This window comes from Phragmites australis, chromosome 13, assembly GCF_958298935.1.
Source record: "Phragmites australis chromosome 13, lpPhrAust1.1, whole genome shotgun sequence".
Classification (NCBI taxonomy): domain Eukaryota; kingdom Viridiplantae; phylum Streptophyta; class Magnoliopsida; order Poales; family Poaceae; genus Phragmites; species Phragmites australis.
The window spans coordinates 24,611,562-24,639,427 of NC_084933.1; the positions used below are offsets into that span (position 1 = coordinate 24,611,562).

General features: G+C 43.3%; 3 protein-coding genes across 6 annotated transcripts; all 3 read right to left on the minus strand.

Moving 5' to 3' along the window:
* Nucleotides 1-2,153: 2,153 nt before the first annotated feature.
* LOC133888105 (putative glycerol-3-phosphate transporter 1) lies at nucleotides 2,154-6,411 on the minus strand. Of its 2 annotated transcripts, none has more exons than XM_062328226.1 (3): nucleotides 6,252-6,411; nucleotides 3,999-5,081; nucleotides 2,154-3,167 (listed from the first exon to the last, which is right to left on the minus strand). In XM_062328226.1, the coding sequence occupies exons 2-3, from the start codon at nucleotides 4,984-4,986 to the stop codon at nucleotides 2,599-2,601; spliced, it is 1,557 nt and encodes a 518-aa protein (XP_062184210.1). In that variant the 5' UTR covers nucleotides 4,987-5,081; nucleotides 6,252-6,411; the 3' UTR covers nucleotides 2,154-2,598. The 2 variants fall into 2 exon arrangements, with proteins under 2 accessions (XP_062184210.1, XP_062184211.1); XM_062328227.1 differs by having other exon boundaries at nucleotides 6,141-6,387.
* Nucleotides 6,412-20,218: 13,807 nt separating this feature from the next.
* Nucleotides 20,219-23,168, minus strand: LOC133889828 (uncharacterized). Its single transcript, XM_062330306.1, has 5 exons — nucleotides 22,717-23,168; nucleotides 22,047-22,185; nucleotides 21,856-21,947; nucleotides 21,135-21,228; nucleotides 20,219-20,569 (listed from the first exon to the last, which is right to left on the minus strand). The coding sequence occupies exons 1-5, from the start codon at nucleotides 22,996-22,998 to the stop codon at nucleotides 20,361-20,363; spliced, it is 816 nt and encodes a 271-aa protein (XP_062186290.1). The 5' UTR covers nucleotides 22,999-23,168; the 3' UTR covers nucleotides 20,219-20,360.
* Nucleotides 23,169-23,604: 436 nt separating this feature from the next.
* Nucleotides 23,605-26,643, minus strand: LOC133889366 (serine racemase). Of its 3 annotated transcripts, XM_062329898.1 has the most exons (7): nucleotides 26,445-26,607; nucleotides 25,970-26,165; nucleotides 25,787-25,873; nucleotides 25,470-25,700; nucleotides 24,714-24,787; nucleotides 24,430-24,616; nucleotides 23,605-23,963 (listed from the first exon to the last, which is right to left on the minus strand). In XM_062329898.1, the coding sequence occupies exons 1-7, from the start codon at nucleotides 26,602-26,604 to the stop codon at nucleotides 23,714-23,716; spliced, it is 1,185 nt and encodes a 394-aa protein (XP_062185882.1). In that variant the 5' UTR covers nucleotides 26,605-26,607; the 3' UTR covers nucleotides 23,605-23,713. The 3 variants fall into 3 exon arrangements, with proteins under 3 accessions (XP_062185882.1, XP_062185883.1, XP_062185884.1); XM_062329899.1 differs by lacking the exon at nucleotides 25,470-25,700 and having other exon boundaries at nucleotides 26,445-26,643; XM_062329900.1 differs by lacking the exon at nucleotides 26,445-26,607 and having other exon boundaries at nucleotides 25,970-26,168.
* Nucleotides 26,644-27,866: the final 1,223 nt, after the last annotated feature.

Consider the following 27,866-nt stretch of genomic DNA (forward strand, 5'->3'; position numbering starts at 1 on the left):
ATATTAATATTTAAATAAATAGATTTTTATGAAAAAAAAATTATAAAAATAGACGTCTATCATCCTCTCATCGGTGATATACTTTTATAACTTTTAACAATTGTTAGTGTCTCAAATAAATTTCTAAAAATCTAGAAAAATTCACTGATATTAATCTTATGTGATAGAATAATTTCTAAAATTATTTTCAGTCCTAGGATATATGGTAAAAAAGTGAGTTTTTTTAATACTCTATTATATACATTTTAATCATTTTACGTGAATAGAGCTTTATAAAAGAACTCACTTTTTCACCATATAGGCTAGGTCTGGAAATAATTTTAGAAATTAGTCCATCATATAAGATGAATATTAGTGAATTTTTTCAATTTTTTGGAAATTTATTTGAGACCCTAACAATTGTTAAAAATTATTAAAGTAGTCTTTTTGCCAGAATTTTAGTTTAAATTATACACATGTTTTTTATGTGAATCTAATTAAAATGAGTTGCACATTAATTATGAAACACATAAAAAAATTTAGAATTTTGAGTAACAAAAGACCACAGTTCTATGAACAGTGATTTTTGACGCAACACTGTTCACGCCACGGCTATTATAATTCTTTTCATCGAAAATCTATTTATTTAAATGTTAATATCAAAAAATATACAAATAAAAAAAACTCGCAGACTGGCAGTAGGCCAGTAGCCACTAGACAGTTGGTCCGGAAAGCTGGAGCAGCTGGAACAGTACTGCACTGCAGCAAGAACCGGCGTGCCGTGCTGGTGCGGCGTCCAATCACCTGGAAGCGAGCGAACAAACCCAAGGCAAAGAAGCATGGGCGACCACGCTGCCCTGCCAGCGTTTTCGCTCGCCCGAATTCGGCCCGGATCAGGACGACTGCCCGCGACCGGTCGGCGTTCCATTGCGAGCACCGAACAGTTAACACTGAACATCGTATTGGCAAACCGCGTGCTGGATCAGTTGCTTTCGCCTCGGCTCAGATAAGATCTCACACGAAACCGGAGGTTAAATAAAGAAGCTCGAAAGTTATGGCTAATGCGTGTCCAGCTAGAACGTGCTTTGCCGAGGGCATCTGATGCAGGAACATATTCGTGCCGGCTTCACTAACACGGCTGTTCGTTGGTCTCGTCTCTCGCCGGTGCAGCGAGGCCACGATAATGGCTGCATTATGCAATGCCATATCGCCGTGGCTTTTTAGTCCATCTGGTAGTGACCACAGTTGACTAGTGTTTTCACTGCATGGTGCTAGTGGAAAGCGTGCAATCAAATAACAACTATGTGTGGATCGCGAATCAGAATTCGATTCCAGGGACTCCAAGTGGAAGAGCTGGTCTTGCCACCCTTTCCTGAGAGGACTGCTCTCGGCCTCCGAGTGTAACTTGCCAATAACCAAAGATGAAGAGGCCCAAGAGCTTCACACACTGCGGACCTATTTCGGAGACCCAGATGTTCTCGCCCAGCGAAAATACGAAGCCCAGTTGTGCGCCCGAATAGCACAAACAACAAGGGGGGCTGGCTAATTCGCGATCACCCTCTGCCGCTCCAACGGCAATGTTTCCTCATCTTCATTCTTATTTAGTTACCGAGCGAAGATTTCTTTCTTCTCTGTTCCCGCGGGGAATTTTGCAGAGATCGAGTCCTCAATAGAGATGTAAAATTAAATCATATTTAATTATTTTTATATATTAACAATATGTATATAGTATAAATAAGTAATTTATTGATATACGAGGGTAATTCATACAAGATTGATTAAATATCGTATGTTAAAAAAAAGAATAAAAATAATTTATTATTTACTCTACGTAATTTAATGTTTTTATATTTATATACTAACATGAACCTTGAGCGAGGCCGCGGGGAGGGGAGGCAGCAGAGGCGAGGTGGAGGGGAAGTGGATGGAGAATTTCCTGCAACTAATCGCAATTTCCTGCAAGGACCCAATAGTTGGCTTAGAAATATTGACACCCCAATGAAGAAGTCCTTTTGGCCCAATAGAAGCCCATCAAGCCCCGTTTTACGCGTCGTGCTTCGTTACTTCCGTCGAATTAGCATCATGACGAAGAAATTCAGCACTAGTGAAAAATGGGCACGGCCAATTTTTTGGTCCCTGAAAAGCTGAAACGGTGAAAGTAAGATCCCAAAGACTGCACAGGCAAAGAGCAACCTTGATAAACACTAGTAGAGGCAGGATCATGCTGCAACATGCCCGTAACCTGGATAGACAAGCTATACAACAAGTCATTCCGCAGCTACTACAATTTTTGGGTCCACTGGTCGTCCTGTCCATGAGCTTTGCATACATTGTCCTTTTTCTGGGATTGCTTTTGCTAACAGAAGGATGCATATGCAGCTCAACGAGCAGATACGCAAATCCCCGCGCCGTAGCCCGATCACATACTCACAATCAGCATCGTCAGCAACCAGGCATTCCATATACATATGACGTGATACATCACAAGAACGAGATCCCGCAGTTCAGGGACAGAAGGGCACCTAATACTCGGGCCTCAAATCAGAGGTGGTCTGCTCTCCCACCACTTCCACTTCCCCACGTGAACACAGCCAGCTGCCCAGCTCAACCATTCCCAGGTTAAGGTTCATCCATGGAGGACACGGACACGGGCAGGTCGCTAGCAGAAGCAGCCCTCCTGGGCTCCATCTTGGCAACAATCTCTGCCACGACCAGCCTCGACAGCAGCAGCCCGGCAATGAGCGCCGACACCATCAGCATCGTGAACACGGCGCCCCAGCTCCTCGCGGAGATGTACCCCGTCAGCAGCGGGCCGACCGCAGCGCCGATCGACCCCGTGCCATCGATGATCGCGGTCACGGTGGCCAGCGCGCGGGAGTTGCCGTTCAGGGAGCTGTGCGTGCCGAGGTCCGCAGACACGGCCGTGGTGATCAGCGCGTAAGGCCCGTTAACCAGCATCCCGGTGACAAACATGAGCACGATGTTCCAGGTCAGCGAAACGCTACCGTATATGCGGTAGAAGAAGAGCGCCGGTATCGCCAAGAAGGTGAAGCTTGCTGCTGTCAGTGCCCGGGTGTCGAGGTGGTCGGAGATGTGTCCGGCGAGGATGCCGCCTACAACGCCACCCACGTCGAACAGGGTTGATAGTACCCCAGCTGAGGAGTCCGACAAATATTGTCCGCCGATAGCTGAAAAACGAATGGATTGGTGATGTGAGTTAAAATATGTGAGTGCTAGTGAGCTTTACTTCTTAGAACCTTTAATTCAGGGCAGTAAAACTATTTAAATTTTTACGAGATCAATGCGTGATGAGACTGAATTAAATCGGAATTAATTATGCACCCAAACTAGTCAACAAATTCTTTTTTTTCCTATTCAGAGACTGATGTGAGTATACAACAATACTCAAAACAAAAGTTCAAATCATCCAGTAGCACCATATTGCACACACTAGCAAATACTATCACAAAATGTGTCACTTTGTTTCTGGTTTGTTTAAACCGAATACTGAACAATACCTAAAAAGAGTGAGAAACCAGTAACATGCTGCGTCCATCAAAGAATACAACTTTTTTTTCTGTACTAACAAGTCAAAAGAGCACCATGGTCGCAGAGTGCATTTCAGGGGAGCCTAGTCCAACTGAAATGTTCTGCTCCTGTTATGATTACAAAACTTTAGACAAGAGCATGATGATGTATCTTAGTTAATGAATGTAATGAGAATGCTTTTAGCTTTCTGCGATTGTAGGAACTAGAAACGTTAACTTTCAATTCTAGTAAGTGCTTGCCAACATAAAGGGTTGGAAACTTTGATTTGAACATCACAAAGAGCTTATAATTTTCAATTGCTAATCTGCTTTGACACTAGGTAATATCTTAAGCACATATCCTACTAAATGACCAGATCATATCATACGGCTTGTAACTTTGGATGTCAAATAATGCTTTCTGAAAGGGTTCACTTGGTAGAAGCCAGAAAAAAAAAACTGTGCTTATTGCATACAAAAAACTTGACGAACCTGTGTGGCTGATGTAAAAGGGAAGCCAATATAGAAACGTATAAGCCACAAGCTTGCAAAAGAAAAGGCAGAGCGCAAAAGGAGCTACACCAGGAATTCTCCATGCCTCAATAAATCCAACTGCCTTTCCTTTTGATTCTAAGTGTCCTTCCAGCAAAGGGGTGTCCATGTCATTCTTTTCAGAGTCCTTCAAGTGGAGATCCTCCTCAATTCCAATCACATCAGGACTAACAGGCAAGAACAAAAACACTGTGAGCCCAACTAGAGCAATCATGATACCAGGCACCGCGAAGGACCAAGACCATCCGAACTTTAACATTGCAGCAGCAATTAGAGAGCCAGATATGTTTCCCACAGATGTGTGAGCATTCCAAATTCCCATTATCAGCCCCCTCTTGCTCTTCCCAAACCAATTACCAACTACTGCAACCACTGAAGGCCATCCGGATGACTGAAACAGGCCAGCAATCATCTGCATGCCCAAAAAGTAGTAGAAGTTGTGTATATTGAACCAGTATCCAGCTCCGAAAGCAGCAGTGAATAATCCAGTGCCTATCATTCCGATAGTCAGCAGGATCCTTAGATCCACTCGATCGCCCAAATGGCCAGCAAAGAACATGCCAAATGCATATACACCAAGAAAAGCCAAATCAATCTCGCCAAGCAATGCGGTGCCATCTTCAGCATTGAACGGAGCCCAACCACTAGAGAGAGTCACATTGTTCTCTGCGCCTTTTAACTTTTCAAGATATAGATGACTGGGCCAGTGCAACAAACCTAGGTTTGTCTTAGGATCAAGAACACTCTTAACAATGCTTGTAGTTTTCCTAGTTGCATGATAGCTGGCATATGATAAGAACGTCAGTACTAATACAAGAGCCTGGCATGATCTGAAAGAGAGAGGACTCCCATGGACACACTCAAAAAGCTGGATTCCCAGGGGCTTTTTGCTACGCATTTTGCTTTTTTGTTCACTTGAGGAGACCATGAATGAACCTGAATCGATTTCTTCGCAAAGATAACTCAAGCCAGGAAGAAGGCCCGGCCAATATTATACTATTGTCTTACTTGTGAACGTGTTGCCTGAAAAGGTCAAATAGAGCAGACATCAGAACTACCCATAGAAGTATAGGACCATAAGATTTGGCAACTCGGCACAAGTAACAGCTATAATTCTTATTCTATAATGCAAAAAAATATCCACGACAATAACGAAAGTAAGCTGTCATCAATTTGTAACCAAACGAATAGGTGGCATGTGCGGCATCAGCAATGAGTTATAAATAATCAAATTCTTCCAACTGCACTGCCCTTGACATCAGCATAAGCAATTAAGCATACACCTAATATTAAGTAGGACTCTAGCAGGCGAAACAACCTCTAGTTGTTCATAATATGAAATACGCAGCTCTATCGCGCGTTCTCGAATAAAATAAACTAATCATAGTACAATTAAAATCTTTTTTTTTTGCGAGGAATGTCTAAGTATTTATCTGCAGTAGTTTGACAGCACAATAGTTCCTTTTTTATCTTTTTTTTTTTAAACCGGGCCCCCTCATCCAGGGCCGGGGCCTACATTGGAGGCCAAATGAGGGTGTGCGATACCCGGAAACTTAGGTAAATTGGGGGATTGGGGGTAAATCTGGGCAAAATTTATGTCAAACATCTATATGAATATCAAAATCAAAAACCGTGATTTGATCAGGTTGCTACCACGGGAACAGCCTGAAGGCACCAATCCAGTGTATAATCACCAAATAAAAGAGAAAAGGAGCGAGCTTCACAATGAATTGAACAAATAGCTAGTGGTATGAGCTAAATAGGCAGAAAACGCGAATAGAATTCCTTCAACTATAGCTTCATGTCACCTCCAGTCAGGAAGGGAAAGAATCAAAGAAGGGAGGTAAGGTACAGAAAGCAATACCACCTATCTATCTTGCATTTGCGGGTTAAGCAGAGATGCAGATATAGAATACCAGTATATTACACAACCAAACTTGCAAGCAAGCCAAGACAGACCGTACGCAAAAGCAAACCAAAGGATAGCGCTCTTCAGAAATAAGCAAAACGAGCAGGGATACAAACAAATCAAATCAGGCTGCCGCCAATTCGCAAGGCAAAGAAGGTTAGGCGATCCGTTACCTCTCATCTCACCGCGGCAACTGAAAGCATCCTTTTTGGGAGGCGGATAAAGGGATGGAATTGCAAGAAGATGGACGGTGCAGGATTGCGCTAAACGATGGATGCGATTACCTTAAAAGCTGGGAGAAGCGCCAGTCGCCGCTGGCCTTGAGGTTGTTCTTGGCCGCTTGGAGCCGTGAGCGAGGCGCGTATGGGGTGCGGACCGCGGAGGGCAGCTTTCAGGGGCGCCTCGGCCGTGGTTTCCAAGGCGCTACTGGTCTTATAGAAGTTCACAAGAGCCTTTTGACTGGCCGTGGTGAACCGAGGTTGCCTCTGGTTCAGGTCATTCCCCGGTGAGCTTAGTGGCGCCTGATTGCTTAATCTATTTCTTCGGTAAACGTGATTCTTAATCTACTGTCAAGGCTCCACGTCAATGTGGGAATTTCACAGGATTCTGACTGAAATTACGTTGTTTCCTGCGTTCGGAACAGGGCCTGAGCCCTAAAGGCATGCTCGGAAAGGCACAAGAATTTCGTAAAGTTAGACATACACATAATATCATCTCCAACTATATTTCTTTTATTTCGTTCCTTTTTTATTCCCTTTCTCGTACCTATTTCTTTTATTTTCTCTTATCTCCAACAGTTTTCTTTCGAGAGGAATCTGAAGAGAAAAGAACGATAATCTCGTCTTAAAGGGAATTCCTTCGTGACAGGAATCGTAAAGAGAAACCATTGAAACGCTAAAATTAACGAAAATCCCTTCATGATGAAATTTTCGTCCCTGACAAAATACACTTAGGCATAGTTTAAGTTCAGGATAGGTTTTAAGCATTTAAAATGATATTGGACATACCAGGATATCAACCATTTATTTTGATATCAGGACCAACTTAAACAAAATAACAATGATCTACTTAAGATAGTCGGATTCGGAAGGACAACTTTGTTTCCTCTACCATCAACTTGTCAATATCTGCCTCAAAGGCACTCACGACTTCCCTGCATCCGTTATTATATCCCTGTAGTTGGATATGAACGGGGCCAGGACTATTGGCTTGGGAATTTCATATTCTTACGTTAAAGACATTTGTTAGCATAACAATTGTTCCATATATGTCCGTTCCTAGTTCTACATAAATTTAATAGCAAAAGTTATATCTTCCCATAAAAGTGTGTATATGCGTTTGCTCTCAATGTTATGCTCGTGGACTTTTTGTTGTTTCACATTTAAAGTCGATTCGCTAAGTGATATGTTGGCATAACTCATGTACAACTCATACTTTCACTATGCTTTGTGCTGCGTGGTTGACACTTGACTCACATAGAAACAAATGGCAATATAATCATGGCTAGCTCTGTAAGTCGTTTGGCCCTACTGTTCTTAGGTTTTACTTAAGTTACACGGTTGTATGCTCCACGGTGTTATCTTGATAGTTCACACCAAACCTCCACCTATAATTAATTGTATGAAATACAGACTAGGTCTTTTCTCATACTATGGTCCTATTTAGATAGGCTGTAGTTTTAAAGTTTCTGGCTAGTTGAGGAAGTGACTGTGACTGTTGAAGTTTGTTTGTTAGCTTTTAAAATAAACTTTAGCTTCTTAGCACAATAAAAATTAGAAAAACTCCTCTCAATGTGCTTCTCATCTTAAGTTCATTTCAGTCAAAAAAAAAAAAAAGTCACAAGAAGCCGGAGCAAAAAACCAGCTCTTTGAATAGTTTCAACCCTTTGAAAAACCAAAAAAAAATCCATACAAAGAAGGCCTATATATGGAGTACCTGGTGTGAAGCAAATGAGGTTAGACGAACTATGGTCGCGCTGGTTGGTGTAAAGCAGGTGACGATGCTCCTTGTTCATGCCGGGAGGTGACGACACGCACCTAATTTTGCCGTCTCACAGGCGGCCGGTTCAAACGCTAATATTGGAGAATCCAGAGGATATAAAATTGGATATTCTCTTGGAGATGGATATTCCTTTGATCTAAAATGCATCGCATGAGATCCTCCCTCTAAGACCCACAACTGTAGGGCCCTCACGAACCCAAAATTGTAGCTCATACGCATGTGACCACGTGTAGAATTATTTAAATATGAAAGATATAAATCATAAAAGATTAAATTTATTTTTAAAAATAAAAATAAAATTTAATTTTACACGGTAACTATTTGATCAACTTGAATGAATAATAAAGATAGATCTGATCTATCATAACTCGTGTATTTTATAATTACTAATTTTTATATTTGAACAATAAAGACATATATATAACTTGTGCATTTTATACTTACCAACTTTGATGTTGTGGGTGATATATGGGAGATAAGTTTTAATAGTAAATAGGTTGAATAATCTCAAGCATGATAAGGCACGGGTAACGCAAATGTAAGTCGAACGCAAGCAATTTGACAAAGCAACGTACATGTAAGATTCATTCAAATATAAAACTGGATTACTGGAGACATGACCAAAATATTTTGGAAAGCGTACCTTGTGAGGATAATCTCTGCGGTTGATGTGAACAAGAGCCCAACAGTTGATGCACGGACGACGCGGCGACGTGCCTGCACATGAGTGATGGGACGAATCGAATCGAGCGAGGAGAGCGAGTGAATAATCGCAAGCGTCCAAAGGGAACAATCGGTGGCATGAGATGAACAGCGAGGAGAGGTACCTTCGTCTGTCGTCCAGGAGGGTCCATGGGCGCCATTGCAGGGGGAGGAAGAGAATAAACGGACAAGCAAAGAGGACGAAGCGCTTCTGCCTATTTTATGCACCGCAAATGTGGATGACTGTTTCGGTTTATTTATGTACACTACAGCTGCTAAAACTATTTTCTACAGCTTCGTGATAAGTCAGTTTTTCACTCCGGAACATTGCACATGTTAAGATAAGATGTTTGAAATTTTCATCTGAAAAATGAGACGGCCATCGTGGCACGCGTCCGGTCCCTCAGCCAGCGCTCGTGAATATTCTACGGCCGGTGGTCACTCAGCGCCAGCTTCGCGCTGCAACCATCGATCCGTCGAACTGATCATGCCGAACTGGTAATCCGTAGAAGATTTGTTACTAATAATATGTTCAGAATTATACTAGGTACCATTAAGATCAAGAATCGAGTCCAAGACGTGCCATGTAGATAGGTAGAGTCTTCAGCTAATGTAATATCTTACATTTTGTATAAAGATTGATGTATTTGTATTCTCTCAAGTACAAATAACTTAAGTTAAAATTATTACCAAAAGTAGATCAGATCTAAACTAAATTATAGTTGAAATTACCAAGTATCTTTTATTGTCTTAGTGCTTACGTTGAGTTGAGTCGTGTTGAACTGTTTTAGGTCATCCAAGTTGTGGTTCTAATTGTAATTCTCTCCATCCATTCAAGGGTTTGGATCTTCGCCTTATATAGACCTTGACACTACCTTTAGTCTTGCTATAATTGATAATGAATCCTCTGTTTTGTCCATTAAGGCAAGGTAGCCGAATCCAGTTTAGATACTAGTCGTACTCGAGTTGATTAACTTGATTGAGACCTTCCTAATATAGCATTTCATGATATCCAACTATACCGAGTCCTGTAGATTCGGGTCCGTAATATCTGAAGTCGTTAAAGATATGAATAAAGTATCATATCCATATATGATGTACTTCTTATGTGTATATATCATATAGTTAGATACTCGACAGTATCCTAATAACTCTTCTCAGCAAGGAGGATTTTCACAAGCGTCTACTCAAGTACTGCCAAGTCCGAACCTGGTCGAGTAAGGTAAATCAAGCATGCAGTTGAAATAATCAAGCAAGGAAAAGCTCTGTTCCGAGTATCGAGTGGAAACGCTATTGGGTCGAGTGTCCTGCCATTATCCGCACTCGAGACTTTAGAAAGGCTTGAAAACTCGACTTCCTAACATCTGTCTCTAAGTATAGTTAAAAAGAATATCTCCAAATTTTGAAATGTTAATTATAGGCGTATTTAATGCTTCTAGATGGGCAGGCAGATATTCGCATGACGTCATCATCTTGTCTTTCACGCCGAACGAGGCACCACATCAGTGCCTCAAAATATCTTAAGACGGAAACAATTTCTAGAATCCACCTCTGAGAAGCGAATGTTCTTTGAAATTCATCATAGGATGAGGCCTATTTTTTATTTTGATGAGAGTTTCGTCATCCATCTTTTCGACTTCTATAGCTTGCTTGCTTTAGAATTTTTCCACCATCATCTCTTTCTCTAGCACCACCACTTTTACTCATAAACTTGTCCTTTAGCCTAAATCCAATGGAGGGGACCTCCGATTGGGCGGTCTTGCCATTGGGGTGCTAGATGCCATCTCCAATAAGTTACTACATCCAGAAGACTTCGCCTTCTTTCGCTGTGTCTGCACCACCTGGCGTGAAGTGCATAGAGTAGAAGAATTTGCACCTTGGATCTTAAAAGGTCCTTTCGTGCACGGGGACGACGTGGTAGAAATGCAGCGCCCGGGAGCGATGCATTTTTCGATCTTCATCTTTGGGGTTTAGCCAGCAACAGTTGGGAGATGATTGGTGCCTCGAACGGGTTTTTGATCGTCGTCGAACAAGGGCGTCAGATCAAGACCAAGGTAGTAAATCCAGTGATCGGACTCATTGAGCTTGGCCGCCCATTGCGCGATTCGTCCAGTATTATTCCTATTGCGTATAACAACCTTCAGTTGATACATCGTCATGACGGTGATCTTGTGCGCTTAAAAATAATTTCGTAGCTTTCGGGAAGTCATCAGGATAGCATATAGCAACTTCTACACTTATGGGTATCGCAGTCTAGATCATGTAGGACTTTGCTCGCGTAATAAACCAGCTTCTAGATCTTGGCCTTCTTCTCGGGGCATTCTTATTCGACCACCAAGACTGTGCTTCCGACTTTTACGTCGACCATCTCGTCTTGGAGATCTATGGTTGTTGTACCGATGATCATCATCATGGCGTTCCTCACGACGGTTGTCTATTACTCTCCGTAAATCGTGGCGATCACAAGGAATGAGGTTCCTTAAGTCTTCTTGATTTCCGCACCGATGGATAGGGCAGTTACAATTTGGCCCACAAGGTTGTGCTCGAGTTTGACTACTCGAGCTTCCCGTCTGCGATCCCTCGACTCAAGGATATTCGTGTCCGTTGCTCCTCGAATCGGCACCTTGCCGACTGGGATGTCTAGAGCCACTAGGGTTATTTGCTCGAGCTGTCTGAACTTGAGCTACATCGAGTAGGGTCTTAATTTGGTTGACCATTGGGGTTAGCGAATTTGTTGGATCCAACTCGGGAAAAGATCTTAGAATCATATGGGGTGCCCTGAACATTGGCCTCCAGGGTATTGAAAACAACGCTGCCCAGGCTTATCTGCGGTCTGGCCGATGTCACCCTTGATTACTATTCTGAGAGAGTTCATTCATTGATCTATGGGGTGCTGCAGGTGGAGGTGTATCCACAGCAAGTCATCGTTGAAGATCAAGATAAACTTGACCTCCTATGGTTCGTCGATGAAGAGTTGTATCAGGGATAGTGCCTTGCGATGGCACCTCCATGGCGTCGGTTCCTGCAACAGTGGCTACTGCCGCTGGGGTCTTCAAGGATTTCCACATTATCGTTCATCATAGTATCTTAATCTCCATCATTCTGCTCAATGGGTGTTTCAACGGCTCTAGCCATAAACACAAATCGATCTGTTCGACTGCTCCAGCTGTCGATGGAGTCACCGTTGTCACTTTCTTGACTTTCGCCGTCACTATCGGTGACCATGAACTGGAGAACGTTAGACTCTTTGGGATCCTAGTCGAGGTGCCCCACATTGTGGTATGTGTCCAGTGGGCTGAATTCGAGAATACTGGTGTGGATCGGTCCACTTGATTACCCCAGTGGTAAACTATAGTTTTGAAGGTGATCTTGGAGCCGACGGTAGGTGATTCGAAGATAATTGCCATTAGCTCAAAGTGGTCATAGAAACCGGTGTTAGAGAATCCGATATAGATGCACACTTGAGATATGATCAATCCTGAAAAATGAAAGAAGACCCCTACCTGGCGCGCTAACTGTCGAAGATTTGTTTCTGACAATGTGTCTAAAATTAGACTGAAATACCTTCGAGATCAGAGATCGAGCACAAAACAAAACATGTGATGTAAACAGCTTCAGACCCTCCGACTGGAGTAATACCCTACGTCCTGTATGGAGGTTGATGTATTTATATTCTCTCGAGTATCAGTAAGGTGGCTAGACCTACTACAAGGAGTAGATCAGATTTATACTAAACTAGAGTTAAAATTGTCGAGTATCTCCTATAGTCTTCATGCTTGCATTGAGTTGAGTTATGTTAAAATGCTCTAGGTCATCGAAGTTATGGTTGTGGTTGTAATTCTTCTCGTCTTTTCAAGGTCTAGATTCCTGTCTTATATACACCATGACACTGTCCCGAATCCTGCCATAGTTGATGACAGGTCCTCTATCTTATCGATCAAGGCAAGACAACTAAATCTGATTTGAATACTAATCGTATTTTAGTGGATTAACCCAATTTAACCTTCTTATTATATGCTTTCATGATTTCCGATTATACTGGATCCTACGGATTCGAATCTGCTATATCCGAAATCGTTAAAATATAAAAAAATCCTATCTATATATAATATACTCCTTATACGGTTATATTCTATAGTCAGAAATTCAGCAGAATCATCCGCCGCGCGTTTATATCCTATACTCAGATATTCAACAGAATCATCCGCCGCGCCTTGACCTGATCGATGAGTCAGCGTGTGACACGGGCGCAGCAATCACGCATCGAGCCAAGGCCTCGACCTGATGGCAGCGGCAGCGTGTGTCAGGGCGGGCGCGGCAATCGCGCACCGGACTTGCAGTGCCGACGACGCGACCATCTAATTTACGTGTAACCCGCCACGTGCGGATATGTGTCCCCAACTGCCTCCCTCCAGGCCATCCTGCCACGGCAGGGCGGCAGCACGGACACCTGGCTCCGAGGAGGAGGGGGGATGCCGGCCCCTCCGCGGCCACAAGTTTTCTAGGCGTTTCGTGAGCGCACGTTCCGCGCGGCACGGAGGGCGACAGGGGCCGGCCACTCTTGGACGAGAGCGGCGCGCGTACGGGGACGTCGTGACTCGTGACGGGGCCGCGCGGGTATCTCGTGGCGGAGGAGAGACGGCTCGGCGAATCTCGGGGACGTGGCTGACGCCGTCGGCCTCAGCTTTAGCAGGCGAAAGGTGCAGTGCACCGGTACCTTTCCTTGGGAGCTGCCGTTCGGCGGTGCGATAGGGACCGACGCGCGACCAAACGGAGCGAATACCGTGCCGGGGCAGTTCACGATTTTGGACTTTGAATGGGGCATAATCACCGTCGCCGCTTCCCAACCAAGGCGTGGCGTGGCAGGGAGCTGAAAGAAGCTGAGGCGTGGGTCCCCTAGTCAGTGTAAGGGCACATATAGCGGTTTAGACAACGGTGGTCTATAAGGCACATCCGTATAATGAATTGTCTAAAAGTTGTAAAAAAAAACCTCAAATGCAATGCTATAGACACTAATAGCTGCATATACAATGGTTTACATAGCGACAAGTCATCTGATAAATCACCCACTAATTACTAGACATCGTTTCTCTCTCCTCTTTCTTTCTTATCCATGTCACTAAAAATCTCACGTGTTATCTCTTATAGATAGCTAACATTAAAAAAGAACCAAGGTTTTATGCATGTTAAATCATTTTTATTCAAATTGAATTAAAAAGATAATATCACATGAAATAATAAAAATGTATATAAATTGGGCATTACAAAGGAACTCACTTTTTCACCAAATAACATAGGATTGAAAATATTTTTATAAATTAGTTCATCACATGAGAAGAATATTAGTGGATTTTCTTAGATTTTTGAGAATTTATTTGTGATATTAAATATTGCTAGAATTTATAAATGTTGGTTTATTTAGAGAATTTTAATTAAATATTGGCTTAAGTTTTTTGGATCAAATCAATTAAAATGGTTTGCTAGTGATCTCTAGTTTACTCATAAACATGTTTAGAATTTTTAGACTATTTTTTCTAAAAAAGTCGTGAATTAAATAAAAAACTTACACTTTTATACGCTTCAGCTTTCTAGCTTCTCACTGGCTTGGCGCACGGGCGGACGCCAAATTCGGCAATTGAGCTGCCGGATTAGTTATATTCGGCAGCTCAATTGTCGAATACATAGAGATTTCGGCAACTGAAGTGTTAAATACAGTGAACAGTGTTGTAATCGGTATCTCAGTTGTCAAAAAGGGTGGAGCCAGCTCGTTTTCAACATTTGAGTACTAAAATTGGGTTTTTTAATTTTGAGGTGTCAAATATAGATACTAAATTTATAAATACATCAATCTATTATCTATTTTGATAAATACAGCCACGTATGTTATCCATTTTTCATTTTTCCCTATGCATACACAACACCACAGGGAAACCTGCACATATCCTGAATCAATCCTCGCTGGAGGAGTCACCGTCGCTGGCCACCGGAAAGACCAAACGGGAGTAAAAGTCCCCATACAACCTATTTCCCATGGAAAACCTAACTAGCCTACAACAAAATCTATACTAAAGAGTATTTACAGATGGACAGCGGGAGGCCGGTTCCCCTGCCCACCGGTGCTGGAAAGGCCGTCGGGGTCGGCTTTCCTTTCACCTCTCTCAACTGTAGCAAGGGGAGGGGAAGGTTCGAGAGTGTTTGCTGCTGCTCTGCTTTAGCAGCCGTGGGCGTCTGGACTCTGGAGTCCGAACTCCTCCGGGAACGCCCACGCCACGGCTCTACAAAAATCAGCCAGCCCAGCCGGACCTCGGCCCAACCAAGTTAAGCTTTCCACTTTTGGCCCACCCCACCGGAAAGGAGGATCTGTGCGATTTTTTGTTGTTGTTGTTTTTCTCTTCAGAATTAAATTTGTGCCGTCGATCTGAATCAGCAATGGGTGGTGTTTGTGAAAACAAACTATACTCTTCTGTAGCATTGGTGTTGACTTCGGTGATTACTGGACCTGTATGCCCATTCGCTATAGCAATTCTTGAGTTTTGCCTTGAACCGCGAGTGTAATTTTGGGTATTTGATCTTGACAAACATTTTTGTTTTTCGTCTCTTTATTCTGGTTCGATCTGAAGCTATGAAAGCATATTTTGAGTCCAGTCCAATTCTCCTCTGCAGCCCGACCCAAGACAGACGACACAATGAACCAGATGTCCAGATCCAGTTGCCAGTAGTTAGTTTCCAACAGTTAGCCATTTAGGTTGACACACTGACTACTGCCATTGTCATCTACGCTGATCGATCATGAGCACTTGCGGCTGTCGACTTGACGCCCCGGTCTCAGGCGACAAGTGGTTCAATTCTTAGCGCAGGTCGTCGTGGAGGGTGACCTGCCCCATGATCAGCGAGCAGATCAGCCTGCCTCCCAACAACCTGCAGGCTGCATCACGCAGCTGACAACCAAAGCAGTCTTGCTCAGCAGCCAGCGGGCGGTGTGACCAGGAGGGCTGGTTGATGCTCGCAGGAAGGAGTCTTGCTTGATGATTGGTCACATTCGTTCCCTACATTCTGCCATCTGAAAAGAAAACATGTGCAATCCAAACATGTGGTTTACAAATATATATCCAACAGCAACCTTCACTTGGCTTATTTAGAGTTCGAACGGACTAATATCTGTCCATGCATACGTGTGACTCTCATGTACAAGTTGCAAGCATCAGCGATCTTGCTTGTCGATGCTTGGAAGCAGCAGCAACATCAGTCAGCAAGATATCCACAAGCAGATCAGAAGCTACGAAAGCAGAGAGATTTCTTTGGACGAAATAGTGGCGATGGGATCTGAAACAGAAGCACCAAGCCCAACCTGTCGGCCCAACATGGGCTGAAACCCCAACTCTGGCTTCAAAGCCCGACGACAAAACACGCCTCCCTCGATCCACACATCCCAAACCGCACAAGCACGATCCAATGACTAGTGAAGTGTAACATACTGAGTTTTAAACATATGAATTATAACAAAATTTACTTCAATTTAATTTTTTTATAATTAATAAAATAAAATAAAATCAAGAAAATAGGTATATGAATATATGTATACCTGTATGTATATATTCATATATATTAAATTGGCTAAGTATTCCAATTGCACTAAATTAAATTCTAAACTTCTCTATGCATTAATTGAATCATAAGTATCTGGTTTATTGCTTTTATGGTTCTTTGAGTGGAGATTTAAAATTGAATGTCTCTCAGTTTCAAATCTATTATTATTTAAATTCAAATCTTTTGGATTCAAATCGTCTTCCAAATCTCGAGCTTTACTCCCATTTCATAATTGAAATATCCCTATTTGAATTCATACCAAGTTCACAGTCAAATCCAAATTTAAATATCTCTTTTGAATTTATCCCAAAACCCTTTTCCCTTTTTCCTTTTTCCTTCTCTGTCCGGGCCAAATCTCCCTCCCCTCTCTGTTCCAGCCCAACCGCTTGGCCCAGCCGACCGTTCTATGCCCCCTCCCCCGCGCTCAGCCCATTCCCCGCCCGCCTGTGTGGCCTGGTCGACGCGCTCTCCCACGCACGCGCAATCGCCCATGTGTCGCCCATCCATCGGTCCCCTGCTAATGCTCACCATCTCCCTCCTCTAGCGTGACATCACGCCGCGCTGTCTCGTCACCGCAACCACCATCGCAGTTAATGCTTCGGCCACTTGCTCACCACCTTGCCCATCCCTCTGCACTCTCACTCTCTCTCTCCCTCCCTCTGCTCTCTCACGCGCGCAGCCTGGACTGCCTGTCACCCACGACTTCCTTGTCCGCTGCACGTGCTAGCCGGCACAAAGCTGCTACCACCGCGTGAAATCCAATAGGTGCCACCATCGAGCTATGCCACGCCTTCTCTCCCCTTGCCACCTTACTGCCACACACACTCTCTATATATAAATAGAGCGCCCGACCTTCCATTTCTCTATTTTTCCATCTCACCACCACCACAACACCACCATCACGCCATTGCTAGTCGTCGCGACCTTGTCGTCACCATTCTGTCCCCGCGAGCCATCGAGGAGCTTATGGAGATCATTGTTGTCCCTGTGCTGCCCTCCATCGCCCAAGAGCCCGATGGGAGTGCGCCTGAGCCGAAAGTCGAGTCGCGTCGCCGCCACCGCACCGTCGCATTGCTGGCCACCGACCAGCCTCTCGCCTTTTTCGAGCTTAGTGAGCATCCTCGTCCTCCCTTACACCCACCTAACTAGCGTGTCACCGTTATTGTGCCCTTCCATTGCCTAGCTGCGTGCAGCCGCCAGCTTCCTCCCGTCGCTGCATCGAACTCTCACCACCAATGTGCACATACCCTCTGTGTGTGAACTAACCATCGTGCCATGTATCGCAGGAGCGCTAGGCTCCTTTTCCTTGCAGATAGACCACGCTTAGTATAGGGGAGGTGCTACCCATGTTTTGTGTGCTGCCACCGTCTTCACCAGTCGTCGTCTGACACTGCCCTGAGCGTTGTCTACCATCGATGAGCTTCCAGATGAGTTCCCCATAGTGTGTAGATGCTCGTCACATCTTCTTCGTCTTGAGTCCTCACCCGCACTCATGCGGCTGGGCCACCATTCCCGCGCCGCACACCAGTGGGTCGCGGCTCGGCCCATGCACCGTCAGCCAACCAACCCAGCCCAGCCACCAACATGTCATACCCCAGTGGGCCAGCCTAGCTTCCATAGTCCGCAACACCAGTCGGCCCAACCCGAGTGGGTTGTCTACTATGCAGTCTAAACCCGATCTGGCTCAATCCAAGCCCATTTTGGCCCAACCCAAGTTACTATACCATGGGCCCAATTGAGTTACTGTTTAGTGGGTCTCATCTATGGGCCCCACCTATGAATAGCACCATTTCATATTTTTTGGATTTATTTTTAGAATAAATATTCTAAGAGTCTTTACTTCTCCGTTCTAACTACGATTTTGGCAATTCTTTCACCTAAATTCATCTAAATTCGAGATCTACCTTTATATCATGGTGTGACATCCATTAGGGATCATTTGGTTTTCTATTTAGTGTTAATTGATTCTTCTCTGGTATAGTTTGTTATTGATCGTCACGTTTGCAGAAACATGTGCTATATATTATGCTATTTAAATTGCTTGCAGTAGTTAAACCCTATCAAACAATTGTTATACCTATCGTTATCTATATTAACATCGGGCGACAGAATGATATCTAGCATGCTTATGATTAAATATGTCTCTTCGGAGATGTCGCTTTGGAATACATCTTCAGATATGTCGCTTCACTATTTATCAATTAATATATATTCCATGAATGCTTGATGATTGTGAATTCTGTGATGGTTGTGAAATCCTCGATATCGTGTGGGATATGGATAGTGTGGTGAAAAAATGGGTGAAAACTGATTTGGCGGGGGTAGGTGGAGTAGTCCTCCAGTCGAGGATGCTCTTTTGGGGGCTTGAATCACCTTGGTGGTGATTCATTGCCAACAATAGATACCTGCCTTGGCCGTATAAGTACAGATTCATTACGCGATCATGCTAAGTCACCCTAGTGCAATAATGTGTTTTTGTTATGGATAGGACTTGACTTTTCTTTCTCCGACCAAGCAAGGCATCCTACTAAGGGGGGCTGGGGGGCAACATTCATCCAAGCGTCTTCAGGTTGTCGCGAAGGAGCTCCCCCCCCCCAACTGATCTTGGGGTCTGGCCTCTATACAAGACCTGAAGCACTTGACGTATCATGTAGTAGTGTCCAGCAAGAAAATATGATTAAAGTGTCTCAGTATGATTGCTCCTTCGCTTGCAATGGTTGGAGGCTGAGCATATTGTGTGGGTATAGTGTACAATCTCTGTAGAGTGTAAATATATTTAGTAGCCGTGTCCACGCTCATGGACATGCGAAGCATTGGTTACGCTTTGATTAGACTCAGAGTGTGTGCGTCTTGATAAGTGAGTATGTGAGCTAGATGTTCGTGAGGTGAAGTTACTGGCTCAATCCACCAGGGGCTGTGTGGTACTAAAGATACACCAGATATGATGATAATGATTGCATAGCGAGGTGTAACTGATCCATTAGAACTCGGCTCTACCCAAGCAATGTAGTGTAGCCATAGAAACCCACATGTCTTGTGGTACTGCTGCCATATCAAAATATTTCTCACATTGATGCGTCCATCCAACAGGATTATCTCCATTGAAGGTAGAAAAATCGAGCTTGGGTTTGGATATGGACATGTTAAATGCATTCTCAGTGTGCCTGTTTTGGCCAAGGTTGTACCATGGTTCATAATGCCTAGCATGGGGTTGTATGTAAGTAGGGTGGCTATTAGCTCGGATTGGTTGGTGTCCCTGCATATGGAACGATCTACTGGGGCTTATGCCAGTGTCAAGCAATTGTGTACCAGGCTTAACTAGAAGGTCAACATACACATGCCCGAATGTTGTATTCAGATGGGGTCCTACAGATTCATCAGTGTCCAATTTGCCATCAACCTAAAACTTTTCACCATTCTCTACCCTGAAGGTTTTGCTTGCTTGCTTCCCCACTTCATCACCCTCAACTTTGGCCACCTCAACTGCAAGAGCTGAAGATGCCATAGGATCACTCGCCCCTTTCACAGATCTCATCAGTTCGAATATGTCTCCCTGTAGCGAACTGATCTGTTCATACACAAGACCTAGTTGCAAACCAAAATCCCCCATTGTACTCTTGAGTGCAATTACCTCTTCCTGAATGTTCTCGGCGAATCCTTGACCCATCCAAATCTTCTAGACCATTGATGATCGTGGCAGATGCAGCCATTGCCGTTGTGTTGCGAGTCATTCCTCCGATGAAGTAGATCGGTTCGGAATTACTCCATCCCCTTCAGGATCTGCTCTAAGCGTCTACCGTTGCCTGGATTGGGGATTGGCTCCAGGATTTTATGCACGAATATACCGCACAACCTTCACCATAATCCAATCCGCCTCCGGCACCACCACGAGCAAACAAATCGCCAGAGCAACACATTTACAAACCGGTACGGCACTGTAACCTAATGTGAACACTTAAAGGGCAGAGAGTGGTACCAAACTGGTAATTTTCAAACGGCGCGTAGTTGGCAGACAAATTCTCTTGCAAGTTACATAGCCGTGATCCGCAATAAAACTTGTTCAGAAGGATCCTTTGTATCGGAAGCTACAAATTTTTCATTCTTTAACCAAAGAATTTTACAACTTTTGTTGCTTGTTTAGCTTTTGCCTTTGTGTTAGCATTCTTCTCATCGTTGCCTGTCCCTGTGCCTGATTTTGCCTTTTTTGATTTGGTGGGTTTTGGTTCTTCTTCTTCAACGAAATCGTCTGCAAGGTCATCTCCACCGTAAAGAACAGGACGGCCTTCCGGATAGTGTTCTTCCATATTGACAGCTGAAATAAGCAGAAATAAACCAGGGAATAGTTAATTTCTGTACTGCACAAGCCCAGTTAATAGTTTTTTTGTCTAAAAAAAGTACAGCAGAAGTTCAGTTGCATCAGCTTGCTGACAATCTCAACATATACTACAACATAATTTATCTCACACATTGGTATATGCATAGCCAATCATTACTAAGAAGTAAAAGGCAACATGTTCACCCATCCTTACAATGTGACACCATGCGGCCTACAGATTACTTTCTTAATCTTTGACATTCATATCCAAAATCATGTTCTCTAACAACACAAAAGAAGTACGCCTTTAGAAGCAAAGTAAATATAGCTTCCTTTCTGGAATCATCTGTCCACATAAATGTATCTAACAAGCATATGGTGTAAACGTCCTGGTAAAACACTTCGCGTGCTCATCGTGGAGACTGAATGATAACAACAGGTATGTAGAACACGCGGATCAATTGTAGAACAATTCGCAATGCTCCGAATTTTGAGAATGCATCAAAAGTACTTGTGATATTCCAAAGATATGTAAATCAGTTGATAATTGGGGTTCACTTACCATCATCTCTGGAGGATAACAAATCCTGTTTCCCTTTATTTGGACAATTCTTGGCCAAGTGCGCAACTTCACCGCATATCTTACAACAGCCACCCTAATAAATATATACAGAGTTTACATACATGTGTAGTCAAGCCATAATTTCAACAGAATAAAAGAAAGATTGCACAAGCAGTAGCAGTCTCAACATTCACAAAAGCAATAAAAGAAACTTTTGACATTAACAAGCAGATTGATGTCTCAAAACATGATTTTCATCAGAGTTCTGCCCAAGGATAGGCTTGTGCCTTGTGCAGGACCACCAGGAAGAATAGACTAGGAGCTTGTTAGAGGGACTTGACATTTGATTATGAGTTGATACAAGTATAGCCCTCCAGCAAACTGTTTCTGTATGTCTGAATTTTGAACAAAGACAACCTTCACAGCAAAATGTATCGATAGCTGGATTGTTGTAGTTTAGAGGCTCATAGGATAAACTCCTAAGATGGTGTACTTATCAATCGTTAGTCATGCTTAGCTATACATTTTTTACATGACGCATTATCATCACAGCAGCCTAACTAGTAAATAGGTAATGATCATGGACCAAAAACATCTGTCAGGCATGCCATGCTTGTTTCCAATAAACTCTATATACGATTAAAACGCGTGTTTTAATTCAGTGCCTTACATTTGCAATAGCATGAGAATTGAGAAGGGATAAGGGAGCATGGTGAAATACCTTTGGATATATTCCATGTTTGTTTTCAGGACAATTCTTGCTCAAATGTCCTTGCTGTTTGCAAACAAAACAGCTTGCAAACTTTGTGCCCCCTGTGTATAGAATCATGTTAAATGAGTGAAACCACATAAGTAATGATAACACAGGTATCTAGTACCAAAAAATTTCTACGATGGATGTACGAGGATTACCATTTTCAATGGGCTTGGGGCACTTGGAAAGAGAATGACCAGATTCACCACAGTTGTAGCAAAATTTCTTCAAATTCCCCTCACTTTTCTCAGGGCAGTTCTTCAGACTATGCCCCCGCTCCCTGCAGAGCAAGCAAATCTAAAAAAAAAGAGCTTAGCCCTATCACATTGCGAAAAGGAATTGGGATATAATCATTTCAAATGGAAAAACCAGACATTAAACCAACTGGCAAAAAAGAACATCAACATACACCACTGATTTAACTCTCACTACAGTTCATTAGGAACATGTGGCCACCTTATAAACACTGATCAAAGTGGCACATGTTTGCTCAAAAAGTTCAGTTGTGAGTTTGCATCTAGCAAGTAAGGATGGTGTTAGTACCTGCACAGTAGCACTACATGCCTAATGAAATCTCACCCAGCAATGCCATGCACTAAATTGAACAAACTCATGGAAAGGCGCAATCACTTGTACCGTTCTAAACTTCGCTGGTTTTACCCCAGCAATGGCAGAGAGAATATTATGGCTACTATAAACCTACTACCCAGCTAAGTTACATCATTCGATGTCCATGACATATTAAGCAATTGGCGTTACTTCTAATCAAAACTAGCTTCACAAGCTTCTAAATACAGCGCTTCTAGGTGGCTAATGGTAGGCTCGTACCTTGTTCTTGTCCCAGAGGGCCTTCTCGGGGCAGGCCTTTGCGACGTGGTCGGTGGACTTGCAGATGAAGCAGCGCTCTCCGGGCCGCATCCCGGGAACCCGCAGCGGGTGCTTCGACCTCCCGCCGCCGCCTCCCTTCTTGGCATTCTTGAACATGCTCTTCTTGTTCTTCGTTCTCTTCTTTTTGGTGCCGTCGGCGGGAGGGGCGGGCTTGGGAGGGCAGAGGTCCGGGTTCGCCTCGCGGAAGCGCTTTCGCGCCAGCCGTTGCCGCTGGTTCACCATCGGTGTCTACGGCTCTCTCTCTCTCGCGCGCGCGCGCACAACGCGCTTGGTAGGACACTGTAGGAGCTGTGTCTCCCTCTGCGGCGGCGGCGGCGGCGGCGAGAGGGGGAGAAGGGAAGGATGCGATTGGGAGCTCACAAGGGTTCTCTTTTGGGTGGCAGACGTGCTTTAAGATTCGTGTTTTCATACTAGATGGACAGATTTCTCACTACAGGAGCTAGCTCTAGACAGAAGTACGACTTCTCACTGGTCACTACTGCCAAACGTAAATACGTCTACTGTTAGCGCGACATTGCTGGTAGGCTGTTTGCTTGGGTGACCAAGAGTTCAATTCCCCTTCACTTGTTGTGAAAGTCAAAGAGTACATCAGAATGTTTTATTCAGAAACAATAAATATATATTTTTTAAAAAGTTAAACTTTATTTATTTTGACTAATATTTAATTAAACTATAATAATATCTAGTGTATAAAAATTATACAGCTAGATTCATAATTCAAAATAATTTCATAATATATAGATTTTATAGCTATAAATAATATATTTTATAAGAAAACCTTAGTCAAAATTTGACGTCTACTATTTATGAACAAAGGGATTATACCTCAACAGACAAGACAGTGTCCTGTATGAGTATGAAATCAATGGATTACAAATTTACTGTGTCTCCTTGTACATTTGAAATTCTAGTACGAGTTTCAACCGTCCAACTCCAGTCACCGTTTATAGAGCGACTCCCAAAGAACACCGAGGTCAACATTGCCTCCCGAAACAATGATCCCTATTTTGCTGCTCTCATGCCAAGCACAGCTTTGCTTGAACTCGTCGGACAGGGCTGCGGCGAGGCCAATTGCACCACTAGGCTCCACAGCCATCTTCAGGATCTCGTAGCACATTTTCATGGCGTCCACAATGGCATCGTCATCCACAACGATGATATCATCCACCAAGTCACGCACCACTGGCCTAAAACATAGAGATCAAATGTTACACATTCCATGAAACATGAGCAATTGGTGAGCAAAGAAGTAAATGAATCGATCTTTTAAATGAGACAGAGAAATTTGCAAATGCATTCCTCTATCTGCAGAATGGTTCAGAACTTTGCTATTCGATATAGTGCTCTTTCTACTGCCAACATCATTGATTAACTCACAGAGCAAATGTAAGTTCTACCCACTGGCATATGTCCTTATCCAAACTTCATAACACCAAGTATTGGCAGTGTTACAAACCATTTCAGGATATTAACACAAGACACTTTTTTTAGCAAAATATATTTTCAAGTAGCATTAACATTGCTATCGAAGTTTTTGTAAGGATAAAAAATATATGTTAGGAGAAAGGACCAACATTTTAGTATGGTTCGAAGTACTATAGACAATGCATGCGAAAAAGATATTGCATATGTGTTTAATGCAAATTGCTTTACCATGTTAAGTCACCAAGAAAAGCTCGTAGTCCATCAGCAATGGTGTTTGTCGAAGGCAGTGTGATGATCTTTCCAGCAGCCTTGGACTGAGCAGAATCATCAGCACCTTTGGGTTCTGCTGCCAGAATACGTATTGAAGGGTTTATGGCCTTTGCAGCAAGGGCCACACCAGAAATTAAACCACCACCTTTAGTTCAGCCCCCCCCAAAAAAAAATATGCAAGTGTCAAAAAAAAAAAGAAAATAGTATTGTTTAGATCATAAAGAAGTTCACGTAGTACATACCACTAATGGGAACAATTATTGTGTCAATTTCAGGGACTTGCTCCAAAAGTTCTAGAGACACTGTACCCTGACCACTGGAAAATCATCACAAATTTCCATGTTGCAATTAGAACAGATATTGTAAAATGGTAATGCACTAAAACGAAACCTGAGGATTTTTTTATACAAGTTGTTCTTTTTCGAGAAAGTGGCTTGATGCAAAATATGGGTTACATAATAGCAATAGTTTGTGTCTTTCGGTTAATATTTTACAGGTAAACTGTCCTGGGGTTAAGAAGCCTTTTATTTTATTTATTTTGCTTCCTTTTGTGTCTGGTTGCATCCGCAAGCAGATGTTCCAGTCCCTTCCTTTCCCTACTCTCATTTCTCCTGAAATCTGCAAGCTCTATGTAAGCTGCATCTTACTTTTGTCTAAGAATGAAAATGAGTTTATATTCGTTTAAATTCAATATTTCCATATCCTCCTTGTAATCATTTCACTAGAAGAAGAATCCATGAGTACTGAAGTAAGCATGTGATCAAAGTTATCTATCCCTTATGCTCCAAATCCCAGACTGACTAATTGCACATTGAAACAGTTGCTTAGGAATTAGGACTAGCGAATAAAGAACTGAAGACAAGTGGCGCACTAAATTCACTTATATAACCAAAAGCAGTGTCTATGCAAAAAGAAAAACAATTTTGTGGAGTAGACATAATTTTCACATAATAAAAGAAGAGTTCAACAAAAATAGCTTTTTTGTTGTCAAAACACACCTGATAGTGTACTTATCATTGAACGGATGAATAAGAACAGCGCCAGTCTCCTCCTGGATTCTTTTACAAACAGATTGTCTCGATTCAATGCTCATATCACTCCAGATAATATGACCACCATACCGCTTAACATTGTTGACCTTACATGCTGGTGCATTCTTTGGTATGACAATGTGTGCAGGTATACCACGCAGCTTTGCAGCCAAAGCCACAGCAGCCGCATGGTTCCCACTGAGAAGAGACCATCTTATCAACATCCTTATGTTCTTCAGATGTATGGAAAATTTGCAAAAGAAACACTAAAGCTTAGCACCAACCTGCTATGTGTCACAACGCCCTTCGACGCCTGCTTGTCATCAAGCGCAAATATCGAATTCGAAGCCCCTCGGATCTTGAATGCGCCTCTACACAACACAACACACCCCCAAACAAACAATCAGTACAGTACAAAAACACAAAGCATTCCAGAACTGAATAACACATCGGCCAGTAATCCTCACGCCTTCTGGAAGCACTCGCACTTAAAGAACAGCTGCTTCCCCACTATGGCATCGATAGATGTCGACGATAGAACGGGCGTCTTGTGCACGTACGGAGCAATGCGGGCCTGCGCCTCCCTGATGGAATCGATGTCAGCGGCGTAGCCCTGGCCGCCTTCTATGCAGCGACCACCGCCGTCTCTGCTCCCCATCAGGCCTAGTAAGGTTTAGCGACTACATCAATGCTCTGTACCGTCCTTAAAACCTCAGTGCTTCAAGGTATTGCGTACAAGCAGGGGCGGACTCAACATGGGGAGTTGAACCCCCAATTTTTTGGGGAAAATAAACTGCTACTGCCTACTGGTACTCCACCACGCAACTGGGTGGATTTGAGTATCCATCCGAGCAGGAAAGATTTGGACTTGATTGATCACAGTCCTGCAGAACAAAACTCACTCTCGGGAAAGTCCGTCCGAGAAAGCTAGGGTTTCCTTACCAGCAAAAGAAGGAAGCGATTGAGTCCGGATGGATCTCCAGTCTCCACTCCGCGCCAAGAAGAGGGGAGGACGACGACGACGACTACAAGAGAAGAACGGAAGGAGGCTGCTTCGCTTCAGTGGAAAGAGGCCGGGGCCGGAAGGCATGCGTAAGCCCATACGCAGCCGACGCAGAAGACTCGACCCAGCAACGGCCCAACTCGCTCGACCAGGAGTCCAGGAGTGCTCCTCCGCACTGCAGGCTCCCGCTTTCTGCGAGGCCGTGGAGCGATTAGAGCTGACCGTTCAATGCTCTCACAAATCAAACTGCTGCGAAAAAAATGCTAGAAAAATTAAGAGATCCGTAGCACACTGCTGCCATAATTTCAGACTCAACTGAGAAAGGCAGAGAGGGGGGGGGGGGGGGGCGATGAGAAAGAGGGGGAAAAAATGAAGGGGCATGGTTCACCTATCAGGCTATCGCCTTTTGCATTCCTATCTACCTAGGTCGTTGGCAGCAGTAGACCAGCAGTGGCATGCCGGCACTGGCAGCAGACACGGGTCGTTCGTCGGTCTCTGTCTCTTGCTGCTGCTCGTGGCGGCGATAGACCAAGAGGCAAGCTTCTCCTCCTGCAGTCCTACTAGCCATTGGCCATTTACATCTAACATCAGTAAACGTACAATGTTAGTACGGTGAAACAGCTTGATCTTGATGGTATCAGATTGATCTCCTTGACCGTTCGCATAAGATTTTCAAATTCAAGAGCAATCACCTGGCTTAGATGGATAGGTCCATGCATCAGCATGCCTCCAGCGGCATCGGTTGATCTAATAATCATCTCCCACTTGTTCCCTCGCTTTTGGCGCTGACCTTCATGATTCAGATAGAGACAGTGAAACTGATCACTTATGTATTCCTTTTGGTTATAAATACATATCATTGTAGATAAGATATAATATTTACTATAGAGTTTTGATCAGTATTTTTTATTAAAATATTTTTATAAAAATCATTGAATTTGTGATATTATGAAAAAAAATTAAAGACAAAATTTGATTTTAAGGTTTTCAAACTAAATATTTTAAAAGCTATTATTAGTCAAAATTTTAAAAGTTTGATTGAATCTTTTTTAAAACGACATATATTTACAACCGAAGGAAGCTAAGTAACAATATATGCTCCTCAACAATGCAGGCAGCTTGCGCTTGTTAACTTGATTATATATATTCTCAGGCTATTCTTCAAGAAAATGTCATCGAAACCGAGCACAGAAACCGCCAAATTCGTATAAAGAAAGAAATAAATTACAGCGAAGCTGATCTTCAAGAATCTAGGATTCAGTGATCCAAGACAGTTTGGTCTCCTCCCGGTATTTATGAAATTACTATATATTAGAGCAGCGTGGCTTTCTGGCCAGCCATGGCATCCACGTTAGCGAAAA